The sequence below is a fragment of the Melanotaenia boesemani genome, chromosome 5 (assembly GCF_017639745.1).
Source record: "Melanotaenia boesemani isolate fMelBoe1 chromosome 5, fMelBoe1.pri, whole genome shotgun sequence".
Lineage (NCBI taxonomy): Eukaryota > Metazoa > Chordata > Actinopteri > Atheriniformes > Melanotaeniidae > Melanotaenia > Melanotaenia boesemani.
Genome location: NC_055686.1, coordinates 31,015,782 through 31,038,771, shown reverse-complemented (window position 1 = coordinate 31,038,771; position 22,990 = coordinate 31,015,782). Strand labels below are relative to the sequence as shown.

Sequence of the window (22,990 nt, the reverse complement as noted above, 5' to 3'; positions counted from 1 at the left end):
ATGCACACCAACCTTTTCTGTCATATCTGATTTTTACACAGTAAAATAATTTGCTTGTGTGTGTTTTCTGTAAGCCAGCTTGTTTTATACGGATGTTAATACTTTAGTACTTTATTAATCTCAAGTAAAATTAAACGTAGTCTGCAGCTCACTTACAAAGATAAAAAATAAAAATGATTAAAAAAAAAGCACTAAAAACACAAGCAGCACTGGTACATATTGAGGCTACTGAAAGACCCATATACACTTGGGCCCTGATCTATTAAGGCTTTGCGTGTACTAAAACAGGTGCAGACGGCTTTGCTCCGCTAAAATCGGCCCAAGCTTATCTATCAAAGCCGCAAACATGGAACTGCGTCAGTTATCCTGGCAAAACTGCGCCGCTCTCCACTTTGCGTTTCTGAAGCTACTGCATATGCATTATGGGCGTTCCGGCCAGAAAGTGCACATTAGTGGGAGGAGACTATGCAAATAAATCTGGTTTGCGCAGCAGTGGGATTCATGTAGCCCGCAAATAGTTTGCGGTGTTTATGTTTGCTCTAAAAATAGCGTTTCTGAAAAGCAGGTGCTAATTGGCACAACAGTATACGCGCAATGGCTGCAGTAATAATTTTAAGGAGGAGGCACAGACACCATGAAAGGCGACTAAGATAATGCATTTTTTTCTATTATATTAATATATTTAGAATGCCAGAGAAGAGGATTGTGGAGACGATCCAGCGTTGCAATATTAGAATTGCTGGATAAGTTTAAAGACTTTATCATGCCTGTCTTTTATTATTATTATTATTATTATTATTATTATTATTATTATTATTATTTCTTTATAGCTTTTAAACCTTTATTATTTCTTATTTGTTCCTTGCATGTTTTTATATGTACAATACCTTGGTTCCTAAAGGTTGTTGTTAGTGTGCCTTATAAATAAATTGAACTTGAATATGAAACTATATTGCAGCCCTTCTGGTGATATTTAAATTCTTCCCCTCTAGCTCAGCTAGATTTTTGTTTGCCTCCTCCACTAATATTTCGACTTCAGTTGGCTCGAACTTCATTTTATGTTTTCGTCCACCTGGCTCTCCGGATCCCTCCATGACGAAGCAACAGCGCCGCTAAATCCTCATTTAAATACTGCTGTTTGCTCCGCAAATGATAACAGGAGCAGTCTTAATAGATCAGGCGCTAATCGTAGAAACATAACCAGAGCAAAACTGCGCAGCAAATGTTAAATAGCGCAGCAGTTTTGCCCTCGTCATAACTCAGCCCCTAAGACTTTAAAGGCAGAATGAAACAATTATGACAGCAGGCGGCTGAAGGAAGATAAAAGTCAGTGCTTTTTAACCTCAGTGGTGTCATCCTGGACATGTCGCTCTAAAAGAGAAAACCATAATCATGTTCTCCGATTATGGCTTGGCAACAGGCAAGCGGCATCTCTGCCTCTGTGAGCTACATGAAGATGACATCAGTGCCATGACTGAGTGTGTGACAGGTTTTATAAACTTCTATATGGACAGCATCGTCCCAACAAAACAGTGAGAACCTTCTCCAATAACAAGCTGTAGACCACCAGGGAAACTTAATAACACTTGAACAAGAAAGCCTTCAGGAATAAACAGAATTATTAAAGAAGGCACAAAACTTAAAAATTAAAAATGTGCACACACAACAACAGGATCCAACTGATGGAAGTCTGGAAAGAGCAAATTAGCTTAAAATGTTCCCCAGTAGGTTCAGTTCAGAAACGTTACCCCCCACCTCCAGTCAATAGACCACACACTGTCCACGAGCCCACAGCTTTCCTGTCACACCTCCACTCCATCACCCTGCAGCTCAGTCATAGACCTTAACACATCCTCATCTCCCTCCACATCAGAACATCCTGAGACCTCCTCTGCCTCCACCTCTGGCCTGTCTGTCTCCTTTAGTCAGGTTAGGAAACAACTGGAAAGACTGAACCAGAACAAAATTCTCTTGGAAAATCGATTAGCAGAACAAAGTAGGATAAAATGGATTCAGCGTCTTTAAGAAATACCTTTCTGAAGTTTCTTGATTTGAAGAACCAAACCAACGATGATGGTTATGAAGAAAACAGTCAGACCAGCCAGAATCCCACCCAGCAGCTTCGGGTCTACATCAAGCTTTTCTATAACAACATGCATTAATCCAGAGTTAATGGTGGACTGAGATGTGGATAACTAGTGGTTATAATGAAAGAAATCTCACTTTGACAATCTGTGGTGATGTTATCTGGTTCATGCGAGCCTTTCAATAAAAAGGAGAGAAACAGTCTGAGTACCAAGGAAATGATAAAAGTCAGTGCATTTCTATTGTTAATGGAAAAAACAAGAACAAAGACAATGAGATCATTTACTGTAATCTTACCTTTCACATGTAATTGTACCACACTGAGATTAACGAGTCCAGATCCATAAAATCCACAGAAATAATGTCCAGAATCAGATATTTCCACCTTTTTGATTGTGAGAAACACAGTAGAGATGTTGAAACTCATTTCAAATGATCCATTTTTAAATCCGTCGCAGTATTCAGGTTTGCTGTGAACACCGTACATGAGAAAGATACAGGTGAACTTGGTTGTGTTGACCAGTCTGTACCAGAAAAATACAGAATTTTGTTTGGACATGTTGGAGCACGACAGTGAGACATCTTCATCAGGACGGACCTCCACAATCTGAGACCCAGAAACTGAGACAGAGACCCAACCTGAAACAACAGCAAACTCATTATTTATTTTCAATCAGACAAAAGAAGCTTGAAATGAACTTTTAAAAGCTGACATAGTTTTGGATTGAACATAAAAGTGGTTGAGAATAATTCAGAGCTAGAACTTACTAAAGCTGCAGAGAAGGGAAGCTGTTATCAAGGTGAAGGTCTTCATGGTGTGTTGACTGCAGCAAAGTTATATCCGCTACTGAACTGTAACCCAGTCAGGATGCTTTCAGTGTTTAGAGGCGTTAAGAGGCGGAGATTCTGTTGCTTGAACTGACCTCATTAGTGCTTTCAGGGAAACATGTTCCAACGCTGAATGTTGCTCTAAAATTATACTTGATCTTATTTTACAGCTTGTTATTCAATAAAATATCAAAGTATATTACTAAGACGCTCAAAATGAAAAACGTCTCTCAAAGTTTTTGCTTCTACAACTTTGAATCAATGTTCAGAGTTAGTCTCATTTAGTCAACACAACTATTATAAAGGTGTAAAATTGTATATTTTAATATTAAGTGTGAATTTAGACCAAAACCAGAGAAAGTTTTTGATAAATTTTGTCCATCGACCTTCAGGGACTTTATCCCATGTCTCATTTAAATCAGCTCCTGCAGATGTCATTGGTCCTGTTGGTGTACCACAGTGGGAAATGTTAGTTTCCAGCACCTTCCCTGGTCAGTAAACCAGTTAACCTGTTTTCCAGGTTTAAATTGGACCTTTCAGTTGTTCTTATACAGTTCCCTCATGGACCTTTTCTCAATATGCATACTTGAGGCCCCAGTACTGTTCCATATTAAAGAACTCATCCAGAAAAGTATGCTGCAAATTCCCAGATGTGTACTTGCTTCGCCCATTTAATCCAGGATCTATCCATCCATAATAACTATCACCTGATGCAGTGATGTTATTCATCTTTCTTTACTCTCAAATCAGGAACAGATCTTTACAACACATTTTTCAAACATCTGTACAAAATATGATTTTTGTTCCCTGAGTATCAGAAGAACTAAAACTGTGGATGTAGACCACTGTTATCAATAATTATATGATTCTGTCAGTCTTTCTGCTTGACACTTGGCTGAGAACTACTCCAATGATAGTTGAAGATCATGCCCCAATGAGGCAAACAGGACTATTTCATCTGCATAAGGCAGAGATCCAATCCTGAGTCCACCAGACTGGACCCCTACAATGCTGCACAGAGACATTCTGTCCATAAAAGTTATGGACAGAATCTCTGACAAAGAGCAGCCCTGATGAAGCACAACCTTCACTCCGCGAATTTTTGCCTCATCAGACACTAAAGCCACCTTACATCGGGCCTACCAGTATCTCTCAGCTACCTCAAGAGACCCACAGGCTACAAAGGCACGATAAGACTCCTTTTTCAGCTTGACAGTATCCCTCACCACCAGTGTCCTACCATCTGGTTTTGAGGTTACCACGACAACAGGCACCAACTGCCTTACCTTACAGCCAGTCGCCAAGTCAGTTACCTCAACAATGGAGGCTCTGAATATGGCCCCTATGGACTCAATGTCTCTTGCCTCCTTTAAGACCTGGTCGCATTTAACTCTGCTCCAACTCCATCCAATAACTGGTTCTGCTTGTTTACTGTAATGGAAAATGTTAGTTCCCAGCAGGCTCTTTTGCAGGTTTTTTTGCTAATGATAGTCTTGGCTACAATATGTCAGATTTTATATTTTAAAAAAAAACTTTTTATTTCAATATTTTTTCCCACAAACATGTACATGATCATAAAGGGCCTGTAGGTGGTAAAATCTAAATTAACCAAACATCAAATTACAAGCCCAGTGAGCATACTTATTCTCTAATAAACTGTGTGAAATATAGCTTTGTATCTAAAGTCAACTAGACTTGTAAAATCATTTTGGTTTTTTATGTCATGTTGGTATTTACCTAAAGACGTTGTCCAGAATTTTTCTATTAATTAATAATAGATTTATAATTAATTTAAATATCCGTTAAATACTGATTCAAGGAAACTTATGTGTGTTTCTTATAGACATGACCTAATACCATGTGAAGGAATGTTGTTTATCTATGTTCATTCTCAAACCAGAAACAGATCAGTACGATATATTTCTCAAACATTTGTAAAGAATACAACATTTGCTCACTGAGTAACAGAAAATAAAATCATATAGACTGAACAGTAGACATAAACCACTGTTAGCACTGATCATGTGACTGTACCAGTAAATTAATGCATTAGTCTCTTTAGTCTGTTTTTTTTTTTTTTGTTTGTTTGTTTTTTTTTGGCTTTTTCTCAGTAACAGAGAAGTCCTGCTAATTTTAGATGCTGTGCTGTGGTCTGAGCAGCACACCAGCTCTCTTCCTGTGCAGAGATGTATATTTCACACCTCCACCGCCCACAAAGTATGTTGGAGCACAGCAGCATGGTGTTGTTGCCCAGCTGGACCTCCGTTGATTAAATTTATTATTCATCTTTCTGGAGCAAGTCTTGACGTCTATGGACCAGTTTTAGGAAACGTCCCAGTGCATTAAACTAAACATACTGATCTCCATGGCAACTACCAGTAAGTCCTGCTGGTTTCAGATGTGATCAGACCACACTGTGTTGTCTCTTCCTGTGCAGAGGTGTAGATTAACACCTCCCCTCTCCTGCAGGTCATTATACTGTGAGTATAGGTGAGTATCAGTCAGCATCCCAAATCTATCCTAATATAAACTCACCAGCCACTTTATCGAATCTGAATGTGGAGACATTCTGGTCCAGACAACTGCTGCTCACTGGATATTTTCTCTTCTTCAGACCATTCTCTGTAAACCCTAGAGATGGCTGTGTGTCAAAATCCCAGTAAATACTCAGACCATCAACCATGCCATGTTTAAAGTCACTTTAATCCTCTTTCTTCCTCATTCTGATCCTCAGTTTGAACTTCAGCAAGTCTTCTTCATCATGTCTACATGACTAAGTGCTGTCATGTGATTGGCTGATTAGATATTTATGTTAATGAGGAATTGAACAGGAGAGTGTCAACCTCTTTTTTTTAGCTTTTTATGTCTCAACTTTAAGGCATCATGTTGCATCTCAGGCTTTCCTGCTGCTTTATTACTTATTATAAATCATAAATATGTAAATCCTGCAGCTTTAATTTGAACCTGGTCATGTTTTCATACTTTTCCTAAAGATCTTTGACTTTAGAGGTCCGTGAAGTTTACCTCAGATGTACTGAGACCACACTGAGCTGTCTCTTCCTGTCACGCACTGGTGTGTGTGTCGCTCCTCCCACAGCAGACCTCTGGACTCTCTTCATGACAAAGTCTGACAAGCATCAGCTCTGACTCCTCCTCTTTCACATCTCTTTTTTTTTTTTTTTACTTTCCAGCACGGTAGCAGCAGAATGATGGTCTGGCTGCTGTGTTGTGCCGAACAAATTTGCTTTGCTAAGAGGACCTTTGTCGGTATAAGTCTCCTCTTGATAATCTGATTTTTTATTCTTTGTTTAAATTATTGTTTTATCTAATTTAGTTGGTATTGTTTATTATTATCTTGTTTATTTATTATCTCGTTGAACCTGACTGGACGGGACAGAAAAATATATTGCCGGTAATGAAGAGAAGTATAAAGGAAAGTAGAAAAAAGAAAGAGGAGAGAAACCTCTGAGGCCTCGAGGTCTCAGAACTGGGCCCTCAGTATAATTTTTTAATATTTTTCAAAATATTCCCATTTGTGAAAAAGGTGTGTAATATATGAGTTACATGAAAGCTTTTCATTTTTCTTCTTCCCAATTGTCCTTGGAATAGTGAAGAAGAAACACAAATTTCCTCCACTCAGGTTCTGGGCCCACATGGAGGAGAAGCTAAAGTCATAAAGGCCAACACACTTGCTGGTGAGCTTTTCCCAGGCTAGGGTCCAAGAGGTTACTCCAGTTTCCCTTTTATGGGTTTAATGACTGGTTTACTCCATTAAGGTCATTAACTCCTCCTCTGAGACTAATTTTAGCTAGATTAGCGTTAGCTTCTTTACTTTACTTCACCCTCTATAGAAACACCTGCAAGCTGTCACCCCCCCTTAAATCCATTGAGAAAGAGTTCAAAGTCTTGCGCATGAGAGAGGTGTTGCAGTTTTGGGAATCAAAAGACCCAAAGGTCTCAGGGGCAGGGGTTGCAGTTAAGACTGGCAGGAGGTGGAGAGCAGAGGTTGAAGGAGTGGGCGGAATCCCATTTACGGCATGAAGTCTTGGTGGGGACAGTGGCCAGAGGCAGAACCAGGCTAGGAGCCATTCCAGTCCCCCGCTACGATAGGGTAGGGGAAAAAGAGCGAAGGCAACTGGTCCAGGATGAAGGTGAGAGCAGCTGTAGAGGAACAGCGGTCCTGCAGAGCAGTGGGGATGAGACAGCAAGGTGCCTGGACTAGATGGGAACAGGTTGTGGAGAGAAAAATCACTTGGACTGACCGTTCGTGGGCAGAGCCACACAGCATCAAGTTCCTTGTCCAGGCTGTCTATGATGTTCTTCCCAGTCCATCTAATCTGCACTGTTGGGGTTTGGCAGACACACCATCATGCCCTCTGGCAAAGGGGGCATGATGGTGTGTCTGCCAAACCCCAACAGTACATTGAGCTGCTGCTCAAAACCTCTGGGCGAAGGCAGATACCGCTGGCGTTATGACCAAGTCCTAAAGGCCATTGCAGACAGTCTCTGTGGTGCTATTGCCACCTGCTGAAGCTCAAAACCTAGGAAGCACACCACCAGCTTTATCAGAGCTGGAGAGAAGCCAACAGCAATATCTAGAGAAACATCAGGACTTCTCAACACTGCACATGACTGGCAGCTGACAGTGGACCTACGCAAGCATCTCAAGTTCCCCCAGCATGTTGCTAAGATTACTCTCAGCCCTGACATCATTTTGGTGTCAGAGGCAACAAGGAATGTTGTCATGCTGGAGCTCACCGTGCCATGGGAAGAGAGAATAGAGGAGGCCCTTGAGCGAAAGAGGAACAAGTACCAGGGGCTATTCTGCGACTACCACAGACGAGGCTGGAAGGCTAGGTGCTTACCTGTGGAGGTTGGATGCAGAAGCTTTGCAGGACAGTCCCTCTGCAGGACCAATACTGCACTCGGAAACACAGGTTAAAGGAAGAGGAGAGCCATCTCTAACAGCACAGAGGCAGCAGAAAAAGCCTCCAGGTGGCTCTGGATAAAGAAAGGTGATCCGTGGGTGACCTGCAAGGGCAGATGCTGAGGCCTGATCAACCTTAGCAGGGTCATCTGAGTGAGGGTGTCTGATGTCCGAGAGACCCGAAACACCCAGTGACCTCAGGATACATCACTGATGATGTGCCCTGGCTTTGCATCAGAAAATGTATCATTACAAAAAAAAAAAAAGTCTTAGCTGTATTACCATTTGCTACTTTAGACTTAGCTGTTATTTTTACAGTTAGCCTTATGATCAGTTCATGCCTTATATCTTTGCACTTTATCACTATTGTGTTATGTCAGATATTTGATGTGCCTGTGCATTTTTTTTGTTTGTTTTGTTTTGTTTTGTTTTTAATGTTTACTTCACTATTGAAATGTCCTGCCTTCACCGTGGGACAGCGGGAAACATAATTTTGATTCGTTTGTATGTCTTGTAAAGAAAATAACAATAAAGCTGACTTTGACGTAGCTACATTAGCATTAGCTACTTTAGTATTAGCTGCTTAAGACATTTCAAATTCAGTCAAATAGACAAAAAAAAAAAAAAAAAAAACTGTTTAATGACAACAAACATTTCATGCTAACGATAAACAGAACACAGGTTAAACCACTGAAGTTCCTGACAAAAAACACAACAGTCATCACTATCTCTGTGTGGTTCAGCCTCTATCACTTGTTTTGTTCTGTTTATTTTACAAATGAATTGCTGGATAATTCAGAGCTTTCTTTATGTTTTCCAGGAGACTTTGTGGTTCATTATTGTTCATATAAAACATCAACAGAAACACAGAGTTTTTACAGCAGTTTTATTCTTGATCTCCACAACAAGGACTCATGATGTTTGTCATCACATGTTCTGGATTATTTTGTTATTTATTTTACATCTATAATAAAAACAATTCTGCAACAATACAGAGGCTGAAATTATTCTGTCAAAGGTGAGCAGGTCTGATTTTACTGATTCTTTTCAGACTTTTCTCACTACCCGTGAAGTCCTGCTGGCTTCAGATGTGATCAGACCACACTGTGCTGTGTCTTCCTGTGCAGAGATGTATATCTACACCTCTGCAGCCCAGAAACCAAGTCTATGTGCTGGCAGTATAAATGACATGAGTCTCCACTGCTCTCTCTTCTGCAGGCCTCCTCCTTCGTATAGTTTCTGAGAGGAACATCAGGTCTGCAGGGTCCAGGTCTGCAGGGTTGAGAGTCTGGAAATAAAGTATAGAATCAGGAACTGGGAGCAGAATAGAGTGTGATCTGACTACATCCCTGGTCATGAATTCCTCATAATGTATGGGAGGCAGAAATGAGTAAAACTTCAGAAAAGTTGAGTGAAGGTCTGTGATGAGCTGGTTGTTTCATACGAACTACGACCGATCAACCTCCCCATCTGTTAGTGGACAGTTCAGATTCTTTCCACACAGGATGAAAACAACTTTTATCACATTTACAACTTAATAACTACTACTGGCACAGAAGATGGGATTATGATTCATGCCACAGTTATTGCATAAAAAAGAGAATTTACCTTTTTTCTGTCTGGATTTGGTTTTTCTTCTGCATCTAATCAAAACATTAGAAGTGAGATATGTTGAGGATTTATTAGTAAAAAGTTGTTGCATATACAATCTAATTTAACGTAAGCTCAGGTTCTTGAAAAAAAATACCTTTCTGAAGTTTCTTGTTTTGAAGAACCAGACCAACGATGATGGTCATGAAGAAAACAGTCAGACCAGCCAGAATCCCTCCCAGCAGCTTTGTGTCTACATCAAGCTTTTCTATAATGACATGCATTAATCCAGAGTTAATGGTGGACTGAGATGTGGATAACTAGTGGTTATAATGAAAGAAATCTCACTTTGACAATCACTGGTGATGTCATCTGGTTCATGTGAGCCTTTCAATAAAAAGGACAGAAACAGTCTGAGTACCAAGGAAATGATAAAAGTCAGTGCATTTCTATTGTTAATGGAAAAAACAAGAACAAAGACAATGAGATCAATTACTGTAATCTTACCTTTCACATGTAATTGTACCACACTGAGATTAACGAGTCCAGATCCATAAAATCCACAGAAATATTGTCCAGAATCAGATATTTCCACCTTTTTGATTGTGAGAAACACAGTAGAGATGTTGAAACTCATTTCAAATGATCCATCTTTAAATCCGTTGCAGTATTCAGGTTTGCTGTGAACACCGTACATGAGAAAGATACAGGTGAACTTGGTTGTGTTGACCAGTCTGTACCAGAAAAATACAGAATTTTGTTTGGACATGTTGGAGCACGACAGTGAGACATCTTCACCAGGACGGACCTCCACGATCTGAGACCCAGAAACTGAGACAGAGACCCAACCTGAAACAACAGCAAACTCATTATTTATTTTCAATCAGACAAAAGAAGCTTTGAATGAACTTTTAAAGTTGACATAGTTCTGGATTGAACATAAATGTGGTTGAGAATAATTCAGAGCTAGAACTTACTAAAGCTGCACAGAAGTGAAGCTGTTATCAAGGTGAAGGTCTTCATGGTGTGTTGACTGCAGCAAAGTGATGTCCGCTAATGAACTGTAACCCAGTCAGGATGCTTTCAGTGTTTAGAGGCGTTAAGAGGCGGAGACTCTGTTGCTTGAACTGACCTCATTAGTGCTTTCAAGAAAACATGTTCCAGTGCTGAATGTTGCTCTTAAATTATACTTGATCTTATTTCACAGCTTGTCAGTTAATAAAATATCAAAGTATATTACTAAGACACTCAAAATGAACGTCTTGCAAAAGTTTTGCTTCTACAACTTTGAATCAATGTTCAGATTTAGTCTCATTTAGTCAACACAATTAATATAAAGGTGTAAAATTGTATATTTTAATATTAAGTGTGAATTTAGACCAAAACCAGAGAAAATTTTCAATAAATTTTGTCCATCGACCTTCAGGGACTTTATCCCCTGTCTCATTTAAATCATCTCCCGCAGGTGTAATTGGTCCTGTTGGTGTACCACAGTGGGAAATGTTAGTTTCCAGCACCTTCCCTGGTCAGTAAACCAGTTAACCTGTTTTCCAGGTTTAAATTGGACCTTTCAGTTGTTCTTATACAGTTCCCTCATGGACCTTTTCTCAATATGCATACTTGAGGCCCCAGTACTGTTCCATATTAAAGAACTCATCCAGAAAAGTATGCTGCAAATTCCCAGATGTGTACTTGCTTCGCCCATTTAATCCAGGATCTATCCATCCATAATAACTATCACCTGATGCAGTGATGTTATTCATCTTTCTTTACTCTCAAATCAGGAATAGATCTTTACAACACATTTTTCAAACATCTGTACAAAATATGATTTTTGTTCCCTGAGTATCAGAAGAACTAAAACTGTGGATGTAGACCACTGTTATCAATGATTATGTGACTCTGTCAGTTTTTCTGCTTGACACTTGGCTGAGAACTACTCCAGTGATAGTTGAAGATCATGCCCCAATGAGGCAAACAGGACTATATCATCTGCATAAAGTGGATATACAATCCTGAGTCCACCAGACTGGACCCCTACAATGTTGCACAGAGAAATTCTGTCCATAAAAGTTATGGACAGAATCTCTGACAAACAGCAGCCCTGATGAAGCCCAACCTTCACTCCCCGAATTTTTGTCTCATCAACCACTAAAGCTAAATTCCACTACTGGCACCTCTCAGCTACCTCAAGAGACCCACAGGCTACAAAGGCATGATAAGACTCCTTTTTCAGCTTGACAGTATCCCTCACCACCAGTGTTCTACCATCTTGTTTGGAGGTTACCACGACAATAGGCACCAGCTGCCTTACCTTACAGCTCAAGGTAGCTGCCTCAACATAGGATGCTCTGAATATGGCCCCTATGGACTCAACGTCCCTTGCCTCCCTCATGATGCAGGTTTAATCTTTAAGTGTCCTTAAAGTGGTCCTGTGGACAGACACTCCAGTTTCAGCTGGGATGCTAATGAAAGTCTTGACTACAGTATGTCAGATTTTGTATATAAAAAAATCTTTTTATTTCCCAGTTATTTTCCCACAAACATGTACATGATCATAAACGGCCTGCAGGTGCAAAATCTACATTAACCAAACATCAAAGTACAAGAAAACTTCATTCTGAGCATGCTCAGTGGGCTGATTCTCTAAAAAACTGTGTAAAATATAGCTTTGTATCTAAAGTCAACAAGACTTCTAAGAACATTTGATCTTTTATGTCATGTTGGTATTTACCTAAATACGTTGTCCAGAATTTTTCTATTAATTAATAACACATTTATAATTCATTTAAATATTAAATACAGATTCAAGGAAACTTATGTTTCTTGTAGACATGACCTAATATTTATCACTTTATGAAGGAATGTTGTTTATCTACGTTCATTCTTAAACCAGAAACAGATCAGTACGATATATTTCTCAAACATTTGTAAAGAATACAACATTTGCTCACTGAGTAACAGAAAATAAAATCATATAAACTAAACAGTAGACATAAACCACTGTTAGCACTGATCATGTGACTGTACCAGTAAATGAATGCATGAGTCTCTTTAGCTAATACAGAACAAAAGTGTAAATATAGATGTGTTTGGTGGAAACAGCTTCTGTTGCATGTGGTTTTATTGCAGAAGTAAAGGCTTCTCTCTGAAGTTTTTTTCTTTTTTGTTTTCTCTGATACCACAGTGGAAAGTTACAGAAGGAGGGGCATCATGTCACCTAGCAACATGTGTCTGTAGCCATGTTCTGGAAAGAAAACTACGCTTCTGTAGTTTTCATCCACACATCACATAGAGGGAAATTGGGTGAAAAAGCTAATAAATTCAGTCGAATATTGAAAAGACATTTTTTTACTAACTACAAACGGAAACAAAGCTCACACCACATTGATGTTACGACAAAAAACACAACAGACATCAGGTGACTGAGCAGCTAGCCAGTTGGGCAGAGTTCTCACTCCATTTATTCCCTTATTGTATGAAGAACCATATGTCCACACTCCATTGGACATACATGGACTTGCCTCTGCATGCTAGTCCATGAAATTACCACACCAAGCTTCCACACCAGTCATCAAACATCAGGCTACATCCCAGCTACTTCCCTGAGATCTGATGGAAATTAGCAAAAACTGTTAGTACTAACCACCTACTACTGTATAACTTTTATTTTAGAAAAAATAAAGTCTTGTACTATCCTCCATCATAACAATAACACTATTTCAATGGTTGTATTTCAGAGAGTTCCAGATGAAGGTTTGAACTGGGCGATGAGCTGGGCCATCAGCTGGACGATCAGATCTGATGGCTTGCTCAGTGACAACGCTCCTTCTAAACATGAGTGGAACAAACTGATCAAAGTGGGCTTGCAGATAAACTTAGAAAATGTTCCAACTTGATAAATAATGTTGACGTGTGGCCTTTAAGTTCAGCAGATAACCACACTTTAAAATGATTCCTCAACTTCCAACTATATTATGATTCTGTTCAGCTGCTCTAAGCAGCAGCTTAAGTTATGTCCCAGTCCATCTCCTTTATGCTATATTGTCTTTATTTGTTAAGAGACCTCCAAGGAATTTGTTGCACTTTTCAGACTGCAGCCTGAAACACATGCACGCAAAATGATCACTTCATTATTAACTTTGTATTATTTTATTATCAACTTCCCTCTAAAAGATCTGTTCCTCCTTCATTTTAATAAACTGTCTTTTAAAATCACTTCCCCTCCATTTAAGCAGTAAACTCTTCCTCCCCGCTCGTCATCACTCCCCCCGGGTCTAAACCCAGTGTCTCTGTGTGGTTCAGCCTCCATCACTTGTTTTTGTTTGTTTGTTTGCTTTTTCTCACTAACAGAGAAGTCCTGCTAATTTTAGATGCTGTGCTGTGGTCTGAGCAGCACACCAGCTCTCTTCCTGTGCAGAGATGTATATTTCACACCTCCACCGCCCACAATGAATGTTGGAGCACAGCAGCATGATGTTGTTGCCCAGCTGGACCTCCGTTGATTAAATTTATTGTTCATCCTTTCTGGAGCAAGTCTTGACGTCTATGGACCAGTTTTAGGAAACATCCCAGTGCATTAAACTAAACATACTTATCCCCATGGCAACTACCAGTGAAGTCCTGCTGGTTTCAGATGTGATCAGACCACACTGTGTTGTCTCTTCCTGTGCAGAGATGTAGATCTACACCTCCTCCCACCTGCAGGTCATTATACTGTAAGTATTGGTGAGCATCACAGTCAGCATCCCAAATCTATCTTAATATAAACTCACCAGCCACTTTATCAAATCTGACTGTGGAGACATTCTGGTCCAGACAACTGCTGCTCACTGGATATTTTCTCTTCTTCAGACCATTCTCTGTAAACCCTAGAGATGGTTGTGTGTTAAAATTCTGATCCTCAGTTTGAACTTCAGCAAGTCTTCTTCATCTTGTCATCATAACTAAATGCTGTCATGTGATTGGCTGATTAGATATTTATGTTAGTGAGGAATTGAACATGTGAGACTCAACCTCTTTATTTTAGCTTTTTATCTCTAAACTTTAAGGCATCATGTTGCATCTCAGGAGTTCCTGCTGCTTTATTACTTATTATAAATCATAAATATGTAAATCCTGCAGCTTTAATTTGAACCTGGTCATGTTTTTATACTTTTCCTAAAGATCTTTGACTTTAGAGGTCCGTGAAGTTTACTTCAGATGTACTGAGACCACACTGAGCTGTCTCTTCCTGTCACACACTGGTGTGTGTGTCGCTCCTCCCACAGCAGACCTCTGGATTCTCTTCATGAGAATGTCTGACAAGCATCAGCTCTGACTCCTCCTCCATCACACCTCTTTTTTTTAACTTTCCAGCACGGTAGCAGCAGAATGATGGTCTGGCTGCTGTGTTGTGCTGAACAGATTTGCTTTGCTAAGAGGAGCTTTGTAGGTTTAAGGCTCCTCTTGATAATCTGATTTTATTCTTTGTTTAAATTATTTTTTTATCTTATTTATTTGGTATTATTTATGTAATCTTGTTGAACCTGACTGGACGAGACAGAAAAAAATTACAGTAATGAAGAGAAGTATAAAGGAAAGTGGGGAAAAAGGAAGAGAAGACAAAGATAGAGTAGATAGAGGCAATGACCTTAAATCCAACCCAACACCAAACAACCAGCTGCTACACCTGTACAGAAACACAACAGAGAATTTCCTACAGCTTTTACAGGTAAAGTAAGCTGACAGTCATCAGCAGGTTGAAAAAGTAAAACAGTAACAAGATGTATCACAACAACAAAGTACAAGAAACACACACATTAAGAACATTAATAAATTAATAAAAAACACCCTAAATAAAGCTAGCTAGTGGATAAACCCACAGGACGACTGTGTCAGCATGCAGAGGATGAGGAATGAGGAGTGATCAGAGATGAGTGTGATCCTGCAAATATGACCACGTCTCCATGGAGGCTAGAGGCAGACTAGGGCGGCCCAGAGACCCGGGTGATCAGCAGCGATCCCGGAGCACAAACCCAAGCCACCCCACCATGAAGATGACCCCAGACCCACCCCAACAGTGGTAGAGCAGAGCCCCAGCCAGAGCCCCCAGCGGTCACGGGACACAGTTTACAGTGCATCTGGAAAGTATTCACAGCGCTTCACTTTTTCCACATTTTATTATGTTACAGCTTCATTCCAAATTATATTAAATTAAGCTCTTACCTCAAAATTCTACACACAATACCTCATTATGACAAAGTGAAAAAAGTTTTTTTTGAGATTTTTTTAATTTATTAAAAATGGAAAACGAAGAAATCACATTTACATAAGTATTCACAGCCTTTGCTTAATACTTTGTTGATCCACCTTTGACAGCAATTACAGCCTCAAGTCTTTTTGGATATGATGCTACAAGCTTAGCACGCCTATCTTTAGGCAGTTTCGCCCATTCTTCTTTGCGATACTTCTCAAGTTCTTTCAGGTTGGATGGGAGATGTCTATGCACAGCCATTTTCAGATCTCTCCAGAGATGTTCAATCGGATTCAAGTCTGGACTCTGGCTGGGCCACTCCAGGACATTCACAGAGTGGTTCTGAAGCCACTCCTTTGAGATCTTGGCTGTGTGCTTTGGGTTGTTGTTCTGCTGAAAAATAAACCGTTGCCCCAGTCTGAGAACTCGAGCGCTCTGGAGCAGGTTTTTATCCAGGATGTCTCTGTATATTTCTGCAGTCATCTTTTCTTCTATCCTGACTAGTCTGCCAGTTCCTGCTGCTGAAAAACATCCCCATAGCATGATGCTGCCACCACCATGCTTCACTGTAGGGATGGTATTGGCCTGGTGATGAGCGGTGCCTGGTTTCCTCCAAACATGGCGCCTGGGATTCACGACAAAGAGTTCAAGCTTTGTCTCATCAGACCAGAGAATTTTGTTTCTCATGGTCTGAGAGTCATTCAGGTGCCTTTTGGCAAACTCAAGACGGGCTGCCATGTGCCTTTTACTAAGGAGTGGCTTTCGTCTTGCCACTCTACCATACTGTCGTGTTTGTGTTCTAATAGATGGTCGAGGTCGGCTGTAGTTATTCTGATCTCTTTATTACCACAGGCTAACCGCCATTGCACCATACACACACTTTCACATATAATCAGCTGCCCCACACCTGAGGCACTCTTCTTCTATACATTTTCAGTGCCCGTAACTGGAGCGACCCCTTGCGTTAGCACCAATCACAACATCCTCCTCTTTTTCCTTTTTTTGGTAACTACCATCATCATCAGTGACCTACATTCTGTACAAAACAACAGTTACAGAAATTTAAATTAAAACAGTTCCAGTCTTTTTTTTTTTTTTTTTTTTTTTTTGTTGTTTACAAACACCTTACAAATTCAACCTGTCCAGCTTTTTTATTACCCTTTGTGATTTTCTCAACTCCGGTATGTCTGGTGGCATGCTGTCACTGCAACCCATAGGTGGGGTGACCTCAGGTATTTCCTGGTGAGCATCTTTGAACTCACTTGATGCTGGTGGCGTCTTGAGAAGACTGCGGCGATTACGTCTAAGAAGCTGTCCATCCTCAGTTTGCACTGTGAATGATCTGGGAGCAACTTCCTGCAACACAGTTCCTTTCGTGTCCCACCCATCTGCACCCTCAATACTCACGCAGTCATTACTAGCCAGAGGAGGAAGTGGTCTGGCTGAAACATCATAGAATCTCTTTTGACTCCGTTTCTGTTCCCTCAGTCTGTTCTTCAGATTTACTCGTCCCTCCCCGGATGTGGCGCTGGAGTAGCTAGGAAGCGTTGTGCGTAACTTCCTACCCATCAAAAGTTCAGCTGGTGACAATCCGCACTGAAGAGGTGTAGCCCGGTAACTCAATAGTGCCAGGTATGGATCAGAGTTGCTGTCGGCCGCTTTCCTCAGCAGTTGCTTAAGGATGTGGACACCCTTTTCCGCTTGTCCATTCGACTGAGCATAATGTGGACTAGACGTAACATGACGAAACTCGTACCTGTCTGCAAAATTTTCCCATTCACTACTACTGAAACATGGTCCATTATCACTCACGACAATGTGTGGGATACCATGTCTAGCAAATATGGATTTAGCATGGGTAATCACACATGTTGATGACGTATTAGTGAGTAATGCCATTTCAGGAAAATTTGAAAAATAGTCCACCATTACCAGATAGTTTTTGCCTTTGAAGTGAAATAAATCCATCCCTACTTTATACCAAGGGGAAACAGGCATTTCCGATATCAACATCGGTTCCTTGCTCTGTTTACACCGATGTTTCTGACAAGTCTCACATCCACTCACCAGTGTCTCAATGTCTTTGTTTATTCCCGGCCAGTACACTGACTCCCTCGCTCTCCTTTTACACTTCTCCATCCCGAGATGTCCTTCATGTACCCTACTCAGTATATCCGGCCTCAGAGCTTCTGGAATAACTATTTGACTGTTTTTCAATAACAGTCCACCCACAACACTGAGCTCGCCCCTCACATGATAGTATCGCGGGCATGACCCTGCTGGCCATCCTTCATCCATGTTCCGAACCACACGTTGCAGTTCTGTGTCCTGTGACGTTGCCTCAGCAATTTTTGTCTTGACTTCATCTCAGACAACGGTAGAGTACTAAACACCATATTTATGTGACTTTCAACGTCCTCCTCTGCCATACCCGAACAGCCTTCAGCAGGCGCTCTAGAAAGGGCATCCGCCAGTAGCAGGTGCTTGCCCGGTGTGTATATCATTTTAAAGTCATATCTTTGCATTTTCATCATCAAGCGTTGAATCCTCGGTGTCATGTCATTCAAGTTCTTTTTAATAATCAAAACTAATGGTCGATGGTCAGTTTCCACAAGGAAACAAGGTAACCCATAAACATAACTGTGAAACCTTTCTAATCCAAAAGCCACTCCCAAGCACTCTTTTTCTATTTGTGCGTATTTACACTCAGTCTCCGTCATGGCCCTAGACGCGTACGCTACCGGTTGCCAGTGCTGTGCTTCAGCCTGCAGAAGCACCGCTCCTAAACCGTCTTTGGATGAGTCAGTCGAGATCTTAATCTTTTTGCTGTGGTCGTAATATGCCAAAGCCGGCGCTGTAGTCAAAGCTTGCTTCAGTCCTTGCCACTCTTGTTCATGTCTCATAGCCCAGTCAAAATCACAGTCAGCACGTAAAAGCTCCCGGATACATGCCGTCTTAGCTGTTAAGTTGGGAATAAACTTGCCCACAAAGTTGACCATTCCCAGGATACGCAACACGCCTGTTTTGTCAGTTGGTCTTGGCATGTTCACTATCGCCTTTATTTTGTCTTGGTCTGGTTGAACTCCATGAGCTGTAAGTTTGTCTCCCAGGAAAAGAATCTCTCGCACTGCAAACTCACACTTAGCTCTGTTAAGTTTCAGTCCGTATTCCTGTACACGCTCCATCACTTTAGTCAGTCTCTGGTCATGCTCCTGGAGAGATGAGCCCCAGATCACAATATCATCTATGTAAACTCTGACACCCTCCAAGCCTTCCAGAATCTGTTCCATTGCTCTGTGGAATATTTCTGGTGCAGATTTTATTCCAAAAGGCAGTCTCAGAAAGCAGTACCGTCCAAAAGGTGTATTAAAGGTGCAGTACTTAGTGCTACTCTCATCCAGTTTTAGCTGCCAGAATCCTTGTGAAGCATCAAGTTTTGTGAAGTAGTTAGCGCCTTTCATTTCACTTATGATCTCTTCCCGTGTCGGTATCTGGTAATACTCACGCTTAATGCACTCATTCAAATCTTTTGGGTCTAAGCATATTCGTAACTCACCACTTCTTTTCTTAGTAACCACCATAGAATTAACCCAATCTGTTGGCTCCTGGACCGGTTTAATCACACCCAGATGAACCATTCTTTCCAGTTCCTGTTTGAGGGCTTCACGCAGCGGTGCTGGAATCCTGCGTGGTGCATGTACAACCGGTGTAATTCCTTCCTTCAACTGTATTTTGTACGTGAAAGGCAGTGTACCAAACCCTTTAAACACATCAGCAAAGTTATTCACAATAGCATTAGTGTCACAATCCGTTTCAATGCAATACACTCTTTTCACCAGTCCCAACTCTTCACAGCTCTTATCACCCAGCAGTGATTCACATTTCTCACTCACAACAAAAAAATGTACCTTGTGCACTTTACCTTTAGCTTCAACATCTAGTTCACATGTACCCAAACACTCAATAGGCTGACCATTATCGTCTTTCAACCCAGACCCGTTTCTGTGTGAGGTTTTACCTTCAGATCTCTTATATCAGACAGACTAATGAGATTTGCTTTTGCCCCAGTGTCCAGTCTCACCCTGACCATGGTTCCATTAATCAGCAAAGGAATAATCCACTTGTCATCCTTCGCGATGCTGTTGACCCGTCCTTCTCTCTCTTCGTCACCAGTAACGACGCCGACGAAGAAAGTGTCACTTAAATCCGTGTCGGCCACTACATGTACACTCCTGCCTTGCCGTCCTTCCTTCCTCTGCGCGAAGCATTGTTTGGCAAAATGATTCCTCCCGTTGCAGCAGAAACACGTCTTACCAAACGCTGGACATTTCCTTGGCTCGTGCCGTGATCCACAGCGCGTGCAGGAAAAGACGGCGTCCCGGGGCTGCGACGCAGGCCTGGAGAGCTGACGATGACTCCCGCCCCGATGCAACACCGCGCCGATCTCCGCTCCCTCAGTCACGGGGGGCGTGGCACCCGACATCTCGCTGTACGACTTCATGTGCTTGTGGGACCGTTCATTCGCCTGGCAAATATTAATAGCCAAGTCAAGCGTCAAATCAGACTCACGGAGAAGCCGCTCTCTCAACTCATTGTCACCTACGCCAAAAACAATCTGGTCTCTGACCATGGAGTCTTTCAATGTCCCAAAGTTACACGACTGCGCCTTCAAGCGCAACTCGGTCACAAAAGCATCAAACGACTCATTCTGAAGTTGCATACGAGACCTAAATACATATCGTTCAAATGTCTCGTTCCGCTTTGGCGTGCAATGAGCGTCAAACTTAGCAAGCACAGCGTCCAGTATGTCTTTGTCATCCACCGTATCGAACACAAACGTATTATAAACTTCAATAGCTTGCGGGCCTGCCAAGGTTAGCAAAAGCGCCACCTTCCTCGCATCAGGCTTGGCATCCAATCCCATCGCCGTCACATACAGGTCAAACTGCTGCTTGAATGCACGCCAGTTTTCATCCACGTTGCCCGTCAGCCTCAAACTTTCCGGTGGTTTTAGCTCCATTCCGACTCCTCCAGTGGGTGTCCTACCCGCTCACTCCGCACGACACACCCGGCTAACGCGGCAGACCCGGGCCACTCCTGGTACCATGTCGTGTTTGTGTTCTAATAGATGGTCGAGGTCGGCTGTAGTTATGCTGATCTCTTTATTACCACAGGCTAACCGCCATTGCACCATACACACACTTTCACATATAATCAGCTGCCCCACACCTGAGGCACTCTTCTTCTATACATTTTCAGTGCCCGTAACTGGAGCGACCCCTTGCGTTAGCACCAATCACAACACATACAGTCCTGATTGATGGATTGCTGTAGAGATAGTGGTCCTTCTGGAAGGTTCTCCTCTCTCCACAGAGAAACTCTGGAGCTCTGCCAGAGTGACCATCGGGTTCTTGGTCACCTCCCTGACTAAGGCCCTTCTCCCCCGATTGCTCAGTGTAGACGGCCGGCCAGCTCTAGGAAGAGTCCTGGTGGTTCCAAAAGTCTTCCATTTACAAATGATGGAGGCCACTGTACTCATTGGGCCACTGTGCTCATTCAAAGCAGCAGAAATTTTTCTGTATCCTTCCCCAGATTTGTGCCTCAAGACAATCCTGTCTCGGAGGTCTACAGACAATTCCTTCGACTTCATGCTTGGTGTTTGTGCTCTGACATGCATGGTCAACTGTGGGACCTTATATAGACAGGTGTGTGCCTTTCCAAATCATGTCCAATCAACTGAATTTACCACAGGTGGACTCCAATTAAGCTGTAGAAACATCTCAAGGCTTATCAGTGGGAACAGGATGCACCTGAGCTCAATTTTGAGCTCCATGGCAAAGGTTGTGAATACTTATGTAAATGGGATTTCTTCGTTTTCCATTTTTAATAAATTAAAAAAATCTCAAATAAAACTTTTTTCACCTTGTCATAATGAGGTTTTGTGTGTAGAATTTTGAGGTAAGAGCTTAATTTAATATAATTTAATATAATCTGGAATGAAGCTGTAACATAATAAAATGTGGAAAAAGTGAAGCGCTGTGAATACTTTCCGGATGCACTGTGTGGGCCAAGATCAGCAGCCATCGACCCCGCCAGACATCCACCATCCAAGCCCCAATAGTCCCAAGACCACCATCATTCCCTCCTCTTGTTGCCAAGTTTCTTTATTCTAGATTTGAGAATAATCAGTTGCGGGACAGCATCGTTGTGTGTGTTGTCGTGTACTGATCAGATCCACCACACACAGTACGATCAAACTGTTAAATGCCTGATTTTTATTTTCATTTGTGGGATGAAAAATGTCATCAGATTAAAAAAATCCTGATGTGTGTACCAGGCCTTGTCACGTACCAGGAATGTGGACTCATAAAATATCAGAACCCCAGGGATGGGTGAATAAGTTTTATTAAACAGAATTAACAGAGTGCAAGATAATACAGGTTCTGAAGGTGATGAGAGAGTCTGGGTGATGGAAGACAGCGGCAGATGCATCCGTGTCTTCTGACGGAGCAGCTTTTTATCTGAAGTCAACAAGACTTGTAAGAACATTTGATCTTTTATGTCACGTTGGTATTTACCTAAATACGTTGTCCAGAATTTTTCTATTAATTAATAACACATTTATAATTCATTTAAATATTAGTTAAATACAGATTCAAGGAAACTTATGTTTCTTGTAGACATGACCTAATATTTATCACTTTATGAAGGAATGTTGTTTATCTAGGTTCATTCTTAAACCAGAAACAGATCAGTACGATATATTTCTCAAACATTTGTAAAGAACAACATTTGCTCATTGAGTAACAGAAAAAAAATCATATAAACTAAACAGTAGACATAAACCACTGTTAGCACTGATCATGTGACTGTACCAGTAAATGAATGCATGAGTCTCTTTAGCCAATACAGAACAAAAGTGTAAATATAGATGTCTTTGGTGGAAACAGCTTCTGTTGCATGTGGTTTTATTGCAGAAGTAAAGGCTTCTCTCTGAAGTTTTTTTCTTTTTTGTTTTCTCTGATACCACAGTGGAAAGTTACAGAAGGATGGGCGTCATGTCACCTAGCAACATGTGTCTGTAGCCATGTTCTGGGAAGAAAACTACACTTCTGTAAAGGGAAATAAGCTGAAAATATTAATATCAGTTGAATATTTAAAAGACTTTTTATACTAACCATAAACAGACGCATAGCTCAAACCACACTGATGTTATGACAAAAAGCACAACAGACATCAGTTGACGGAGCAGCTAGCCAGTTGGGCAGAGTTCTCACTCCATTTATTCCTTTATTGGGTGAAGAACCATATATATCCATTGGACA

The 22,990-nt window shown here is 41.2% G+C and overlaps 1 protein-coding gene and 1 pseudogene across 1 annotated transcript; one reads left to right on the top strand and one right to left on the bottom strand.

The window, feature by feature from the left end:
• The first annotated feature begins 1,392 nt into the window (after positions 1-1,392).
• Positions 1,393-7,963, top strand: LOC121639306 (annotated as a pseudogene).
• Positions 7,964-8,824: 861 nt separating this feature from the next.
• LOC121639305 lies at positions 8,825-18,955 on the bottom strand. The gene is made up of 7 exons (XM_041984468.1): positions 18,315-18,955; positions 10,408-10,463; positions 9,938-10,279; positions 9,779-9,817; positions 9,588-9,698; positions 9,449-9,483; positions 8,825-9,128 (listed from the first exon to the last, which is right to left on the bottom strand). The coding sequence occupies exons 1-7, from the start codon at positions 18,953-18,955 to the stop codon at positions 9,006-9,008; spliced, it is 1,347 nt and encodes a 448-aa protein (XP_041840402.1). The 3' UTR covers positions 8,825-9,005.
• Positions 18,956-22,990: the final 4,035 nt, after the last annotated feature.

Coding starts and splice junctions, on each gene's coding strand:
- LOC121639305 (XM_041984468.1), bottom strand. CDS start 18,955: ATGGAACAGATTCTGGAAGGCTTGGAGGGTGTCAGAGTTTACATAGAT. Junction 10,464..18,314: donor GTGGCTTTTGGATTAGAAAG/GTTTCACAGTTA, acceptor ACTTTGCTGCAG/TCAACACACCATGAAGACCT. Junction 9,484..9,587: donor AAACAAGAAACTTCAGAAAG/GTATTTTTTTTC, acceptor TGTTTTGATTAG/ATGCAGAAGAAAAACCAAAT.